The 8,303-nt window shown below is 33.0% G+C and overlaps 2 protein-coding genes across 2 annotated transcripts in view; both read left to right on the top strand.

The window, feature by feature from the left end:
* The window catches only part of LOC119666498, a 1,196-nt gene extending 444 nt beyond the window's left edge, over positions 1 to 752 (top strand). Inside the window, exons 2-3 of the mRNA XM_038075776.1 lie at positions 14 to 646; positions 717 to 752. Coding sequence (XP_037931704.1) covers positions 14 to 646; positions 717 to 752 — 669 coding nt within the window. The remainder of the gene's footprint in view (positions 1 to 13; positions 647 to 716) is intronic.
* A 98-nt stretch (positions 753 to 850) lies between these two features.
* Positions 851 to 1,921, top strand: LOC119666496. The gene has a single exon (XM_038075775.1). It carries the CDS (start codon positions 851 to 853, stop codon positions 1,919 to 1,921), a length of 1,071 nt encoding a protein of 356 aa, XP_037931703.1.
* Positions 1,922 to 8,303: the final 6,382 nt, after the last annotated feature.

Below are 8,303 nucleotides of genomic sequence, written 5' to 3'. Positions count from 1 at the left end.
CCCACTCAAAAAGCAAACCATTCCACGCTTAGAATTGTGCGCTGCTCTTCTAGGAGCCACATTAATGAATAGGGTAAAGGGCGATTTAAATCATAAGACAGAATCATATTACTGGACTGATTCTGAAATTGTACTCTACTGGATTAATTCTTTGCCAGCAAAACATCAACAATTTGTAGCAAACAGGACTGCGGCAATTCAAGACTTATCCGCACCAAGTCAGTGGCGACATGTAAGTTCAAGACTAAATCCAGCAGATGCCTTATCACGCGGCATCAAACCATCTCAATTGCAAACTCATAATTTATGGTTCTATGGTCCTATGTTTTTACATGGTCGTGAAGATATGTGGCCAGAAGAATTCAATAAGGCCCTATGCAATCAGCCAGACAACGCCGAGTTAAAAAAAACTTCGCAGAAAGTGATGCTAACAGCAACCGAAGATGATACTGAATGGATATACAAGGTAAACCACAGAAATTCTTTTAACACATTGCTTCACATTGTTGGTTATGTGCTACGGTTCATAAGGCGTAGTAAGCGACTTCAATTTAATAATCATACCAATGAATTACATCCGGAAGAGTTAGAAGAATCACTTAGGTACATCGTGAAATGCATTCAGGCTACTGAATTCAAGGAAGAGGTAATTGATTTAAAGCATCGCAAACTGGTGAAAGCATCTAGCTCGTTAGCTGCATTGACTCCGTTTTTAGATAAATATGATATCGTTCGGGTCGGAGGAAGATTAGACGCATCAAATCTAACATATAATGCTAAACATCAAATGCTCCTCCCATACAATGACTGCATAGTTAAGCTATTAATGAAGAAAATTCACGAAGAAAACATGCATTGCGGTGGCCAAGCATTATTGGCAGCGACACGGCAAAAATTTTGGCCGATCAAGGGGAAGGTAATGGCACGGTCCATCGTGCAACACTGTATTCGTTGTACAAGGTGTAGACCTGTAACTTTCAATCAAATTATGGGAAATCTTCCACATGCTCGAGTCCATCCAAGTAGACCATTTCTTAACACGGGAGTCGATTTTTGTGGACCAATTTGGGTACACTACAAAGTAAGAGGAAAGCGGCCGCACAAGGCATATATTGCTGTTTTCTGTTGTTTTGCCACCAAGGCAGTACATTTGGAGCTGGTAAGTGACCTAACTACCGACGCATTTATTGGATCAGTTAAACGTTTTGTTGCGAGGCGTGGGCTTTGCCAAAATCTATTTTGTGACAATGCAACTAATTTTGTTGGAGCCAATAACAAACTGAATGAACTAGTAGAAATAATTTACTCAAAAAAATCAGGAGAAGTAATTGAAAGAGCGTGCAGCAAAAAAGGTATTAAATTTAACTTCATTCCTCCTCGTACGCCTCACTTCGGAGGACTCTGGGAAGCAGCAGTGAAGTCGGCGAAACATTTACTTGTGCGCAGCGTTGCCACAGAATCCTTAACGTACGAAGAGTTAAAAACAGTTGTTATTGAAATAGAGGCGATTTTAAATTCAAGACCGATTACTCCAATGTCGAATGATCCAAATGACTTTGAAGCACTTACGCCAGGCCACTTTCTAATTGGTGAAGCTCTTACAGCACCAGCAAGTACAACCACAACAAATTTAAAGACATCATTACTAACGAGGTGGAAATTGGTGTCCCACATAAAACATGAATTCTGGAGACGGTGGAACTCTGAATATCTAAATGAGCTACAATACCGACGTAAATGGCGAGAAGAATGCAAAAATTTGCAAGAAAACACTTTAGTCATCATGAAGGATGGAAATTTACCTCCTCTTCAGTGGGCATTGGGTCGAGTAACCAATATACATAAGGGTACTGACGGAATGGTACGTGTGGTCGATGTTAAAACAGCATCAGGTATTGTGAGACGTGCCATACATAATTAGGCTCCACTTTTTTCTGAAACCAACGACAGTGAAGATGACAAGATACCACCAATACAACCAAAAGAAGCAACAAAGCAACAACTGACAGCATCAAAAAGGCCTATACAGGTACCAAATTCATCGGTTAGTAGTATCAATCATTTCGGACGCAATTCGAAGGTATCCAAACGATCGAGCAACTGCTGATCTCACACCAAAAATCTGGGGAAGACAAAACATGATGTAAAATTTTTAAATAATATAAGTACACAGTTATCTGATGAGGCGTCCAGCGATGTACTTCAGTCTATGATTCATCAACGTAATATTTAATATGGCTTAAATTCACTTTTAAATTTAAATTTAAATTTTATAAATACATTCAAAATTTTGAATTAATAACCAATAAATTAATTGTAACTAATTGAAATTATTAAAATTCACATATGAAACTTTTAATTGTTCTTATAAACTTAATAACAAAAAATGTTAACAATGCTTTTTACAATTTTGACAGTTGAAAATCATGTGCAATTTAAGATGTAAACAAGCAAAAAAAACAACACAGAAGCAAGCTCTCATGACCTAGATCAACTTGTTTATTTAAAATTAAGGTGCAGTTATGCCATATCAATTGCAGGCATGCATTTTATCGCACTTTTAGTTAAATTATTCAAATTATTCAAATAATTCAACGCGGGGGAGGATGTTAAATCTCCGTAAGGTAAAATCTTGGTCGTAATAGCTACATAAAAGACTTCATCTTCTTAACGTTGTCAAACACTAGTAATCAGCTGTTTGGCAACAAAAGGAGAATGAAGTAAGCTTTAAGCTTGATTAGGGACATGAGAGCAGCTTCTGTGTTGGGTTCAAGCTAAAAGACTTGCTTTTTTTGGTTGAACGGTCAGACGAGTAACAACTGGTAAAAAATAGCACATTTAACAACAAATTGTCCAAACTACCTTGAAATAAATAAAGAAATAAATAAACACATAAAATACAAATAAGAATTTTGGAGTTGATCTTTTTATTACAAATTTGATTAGTAAGGCAAACTACGAGTTTAAGTGCTCGGCAGTTTACCATTAATAAATACAAAATATATCATCCAACGCGTGCATGTGCGTGTTGGAAGTTTGATATAACTTCTTGGAAATTAATAAGAACAAACGCGTTCTTATCAGATGCGTTATTATCATTACTTAAATTAAATGGTATTAAATACCACACTTATTGCTGAAGAATTTAAAAGTAACGGTGTAAGCCAATGCCTCAGTTGTTGGCGTCTGGAACTAGCTCAAGTTGCACATACAATCCTCGTTGTGTCAAATGCATATTTAATCATGAAATCGGCAAATGTCAACTAGATACAAACACGGCACTAAAAGCTAGTTGTGTAAATTGCAGAATGAATACGCACATGGCGAACTCTAAGGAATGTCCAGTATATAAACGAATCATTGAACGCAGAAACAAAAAATCTGAAAGAGTAAACACTAATGAACATAGAATTTCAGCAAGCGCAAATGGATTAAACGGCCAACAAATTTATGCACAAATAACTCGAATAAAACAAAACAATATCATGGAAAATTCCGAATTTAAACAGTTCATTAGCAACTTAATTATCCAAACTGTTAATAACGTAATAACCAAAATTGCACCACAGCTGATCCCGTTAAATATTACAAATGAATTTTAATAAAAATATAAAATGTATTGAGCTGAATGTTAACTCACTTAAAAGCAAATATAAACAACATTGCCTTATGGAATTTCTAGATGAACACAAACCTGACGTCAGCATAAAATCAACACCAACACTATATCAGACAATATAAGTAACCAACTCACCCTCCAAAATATTACATCGAAAATACCTGAAAAATAAGAAATTTATTAATATATATTTGGTCACTTAATTGTACATACATTACCTGTGATCCACTAGCCTGATGAGCCGCGGGCATTGATCCGTAAACTGCACAAACCTAAAGAAGAAGCAATGAACAAAAGTGAATTTTATAAATGAATTTGGAATTTTATTTACATATTTTAATTTAAAACATACATTGAACATTTACTAAACAATAAACAACACATTTATTTAATAAACATAGATCTTTTGCACTATTAATTAATAAACATGAATTACTAACATTGAAAACACTCACTGTTTACATTTTTTTTTACAACATAAAAACAAAATAGAGAAAGGAAACATTTATTTAAAAAAACGTAAAATATAACACATCAAAAAAAACCCACTTCTGCTATAAATACTTTGGTTGGGTTATTTTTCTTTTATGGACAAACACTGTATTGATTAAAAATATATTTTCTTTAATTAACCAGGCATAAACAAACTACCGACGGAGAAAACAAGCTACAATTTCAATTACACCGGCACTGATTTTGCGCAGCAGCATTAAAATTCTATTTCCACATTTATTAAATCACTCACTTATATTTTGACACATATTGTTTTGATATTTATTTTAATTATAAATATATTTTTATATTTTGTTTTTATATTTTGTTTTAAAAAAAAATAGAAACGCGAAGTAATCAAAACGTAATCGCGGCGAAAACAAAGGCAGGCGAAGAAAAGTGCGCAAAAATGCAAATAACACGAAGTACACGACAATACACAAAATACACAAGAAAGACACGAAAAGCACAAAAAGTCAACACGAACAACGACGTTTACCGGTACGCTGCACCGAAAAGCTCCGGTCAAATCGGTATATAAGAACGCGCATTTTACAGAACGAGGAACTTGTCTCTTGGAGCTCAAGCGATTTACAAGTTCACTGGTCAATTCGATCAAAACTAGATTACAGGCTACTTCAGTCTAACTGGTCAATTCGATCAAAGTAGGAAACTGATTTCATTTAATTTTCTCTTTTCCGTTAATTATTATTTTGATCATTCAGCCCACAGACAAATTGCTTGACACAAAACATCCGCAAGGAGAGAAGGAACCCAGGAGAGAACGCGGTCCTGTCAGGAACCTCCTCAACGTCAGAGTCAACCACGGAAGCCTGTACGACGATTCTTTAAAATCACGCCTATATTTACCCTGAAGACACAAACATCAGAAGCGAACGTCGGAGTTACCAAGAATTACTATTTTTTTTTCTTAAATGTCTATAACCATTGTTTTTTTTATATATATATTGGAATAAATAAAATTGGTAAATTATTATAAAAATACGCTTTTATTTTGGTTCCTAAAAAAATTCAGTCCCGAAGATATAAATTCTATTATAACAAACCTGGACAACCGCTTTGCTACTCCAGCAAAACGTAACGAACGAAAAAAGGTCGTTACATGTTTTAATTAGAACACACACACAAATTACCTCCCTTGCTCAAATTGAATTGAATGAGTATCTTGAAAAAATACTTAAATATACCAACAAATGGAAAATAAAGATAAATACAAATAAATCGGAAGAAATAGCGATAGTAGGAAATATATTCCAAACCAAACGTAGAGTACGGAAAAATTGCTTTAATATAGAATTAGTCTTTAACAATGAATTAATACCTAAAATCGCACACCTAAAATATTTAGGCGTTTATTTTACTAAAAACTTTAAATTTAACTTTCATTTGCAATATATCAAAGCAAAAATGCTTGCAGCATATTTTGTACTAAAAAATATCTTTTTTAACCGGAAAATAAATGAAAAGATAAAACTTTTAGCTTATAAACAAATCATAAAACCAATAGCCATGTACGCATGTCCCATTTGGTTACAAGTATCCAAAGCGCAAAAAGAATTGATAAGTAAATTAGAAAGAAAAATTCTAAGATCATGTTCAGGATTGTTTCGTAGACCTATCAGTGTTAAATATTATCGAAATGAATTTATATGAAAAATGTAAAATTAATCCTATTCAAAATGATTTTATCAAATTCGCTCTTAAGTTTATAGACAAAGTAAACAACGAAAATCAAATAACTTTTCATTATAATGATAACGATATGATAAACATAGACTACTACAAAAGTAAGCCTCCATCTTATTTACACTATCTTTCGAAGAGGAATGAACTTTTTGTAAATGAAAAGACTACTTATTACGAAAGTCTACAAACGATACGAAATTATCGTATCGCTAATCAACAAATAAGTTTAAACTGAATGTAATATTTATTTTCTGTATAATTTTTTTATTTATTTTTTAGTTTTAGCTTAATTTTAGTCTTAGTCGTGTAAGGAAAATACAAAAGTTAAATCAAACAAAACATACTTAATATAATTAAAACGAGAAATCGAAAACCTATCATATTTAAGTACTTTGATAAATCTGTTAAGGATGTAAAGTTAAGTGTTACTGTAAATACAATGTTAAACCGAAAAGCACAACTGGTCACCTTTAAATTATAAACCATCTGGTCACCCAAAAACTCAAGTGACAGCTAATGTCAAAAGTTCGTGTGGGCTTAGTTGTTGGCGGAATTTTGGCTTGGTTTCTAGTTTTGCGTAGTGTGCTTAAAAAAGTTTTACGTGCTTCTTAAACGGTTTATTTCAATTATATATTAAACAAAAGTATATTTAATAAAGTCGAGTTCAATAATTATTTCAATCAGTTTTTTACTTAAACTAAAGTGTACAAGCCTTGGCGAACCGCAAGGCAAAATACAAAAATAATCTTTTTTGTAACATACCAGTTTGTGTCTTTGTTCTTGTATATAAGAAATGTAAATCTATAAATAAAGGCTCACTTATTATTATTATTATTATTATGTTATCATCACTGCTGATGGTAAGCGTATTCTTGAGTCAGACATCATGGATAGTAGCATTCACCATGATTGTGAAGAATTGTATGTTGGATCACCCCCAACTGAAGGCAAACGTAACCCATCTTTTTATGTAAAACGTGTGAAGGAAAACACAAATAAAACCCAACCACCTGAAGGAAAACACAACTAAAACCTCAATCATGTTGATTGAGTCTGAAGGAAAACAGTTTAAACCCCAATCCGGTTATAATAGATTGGAACTGAAGGAAAACAGACGAAACCATGATCCTCTGGTCTAATTAAATAAATTAATATTATAACAATATTAAAAGAACAATATTATCACAATAATATTACCACATATTGGGAGGGGGCTCAACTCTTTGAATTCAGGAGCAAGTAGTGAATTACAGCGAATATTGACATTCTAAAAATGGCTCGTTTTAACGATTTTATTAAAATTCCTAAGAACTTAAAAAGAGACAACTGAAACAATAAGAGCACTGCATAAGTTGTGTTCGACAGAGGCAACTGTAGTGTGTACATGCTTTAGCTTATTTGCTGACCGCGCTATTTATTAAATATTTTCTATTCCCACGCTAAACTGTAAAAGTTTATGCAAGAAGAATACGATATCTTGTTTTTTAACTTAAGAGACCTTGACCGTCTTGCGCGAGGCATAAATACTGAGCTTGCAAGTCTCGGTATATGCACACTATATGCACACCGTCAAAGTAAGCTTAAGAATAAAACACATAAATAAAATTAGTATCGAGACGTAACTCAAAAACAACGGAGTTTTATTTAGTTATAAAGTCTACACTACACAAGCTGCAATGACTTCGAGAATTTTCTGGCTTCAAATAGGGCGAAAGTGATCAGAGATACATTGAAACGCTTGCCTACATTGAAAAATTTTTAACGCGAGATGAATTAGTTGCTATTTGTAGTCTATTATCATTGCAATTTAATGTATAGATTATAGAAAAATTGTTTGTACAAAGTAAAAGAAACCTATATAGTTGGAAAAGCTGTACTTAACGAATTTATAACGGTGGTTATTAGTGTACACATACACAAGCAGTTAAACGAAAGAAAGTTGAAAAAAGGTGAAAAAATAGAAGAATATTTTTATGAAATAAAAAACATTGCAAATCGAGGTAATATTGATAATGAGTCGCACATTCAATATGTTATTGACGGTATAAGTGATCTAAGTGTAAACAAAACGATTCTATACGGTTCGCGGAACATAAAAGATTTAAAAAAAAAACTAAAAAATTACGAAAAAAATACGCCAGCGAAATGAATCTAAGCCAACTAGGGAATTTAAACATTTCGATATGAGCAAACAAACAATTAACATAACAAAAACAAGACAAAATGAGAAAAATACAAATAAAATAAATCGTTACAATTGTGGTGAGAATGGACATAAATCCTCAGAGTGCACAAATAAGAACAAAAGTGCAAAATGTGACGAATTCGGTCACATATCAAAAAATTGTACCACGTAGAAGCAAATGTAAAATATGCGCCAGAAAGTAAAGATATTATGAAACAAGACATTAAAGTTCAAGGCATAAATACGATCGCATTATTCAACACCGGAAACAAATTTAATTTGGATACACGCGATATTTAC

Source organism: Teleopsis dalmanni, chromosome 1 (genome assembly GCF_002237135.1).
Source record: "Teleopsis dalmanni isolate 2A chromosome 1, ASM223713v2, whole genome shotgun sequence".
Taxonomy (NCBI): domain Eukaryota; kingdom Metazoa; phylum Arthropoda; class Insecta; order Diptera; family Diopsidae; genus Teleopsis; species Teleopsis dalmanni.
The sequence above is the reverse complement of the archived record's forward strand: the minus strand, read 5'-3'. Positions and strand labels throughout refer to the sequence as shown.

Coding starts and splice junctions, on each gene's coding strand:
- LOC119666496 (XM_038075775.1), top strand. CDS start 851: ATGCATTGCGGTGGCCAAGCATTATTGGCAGCGACACGGCAAAAATTT.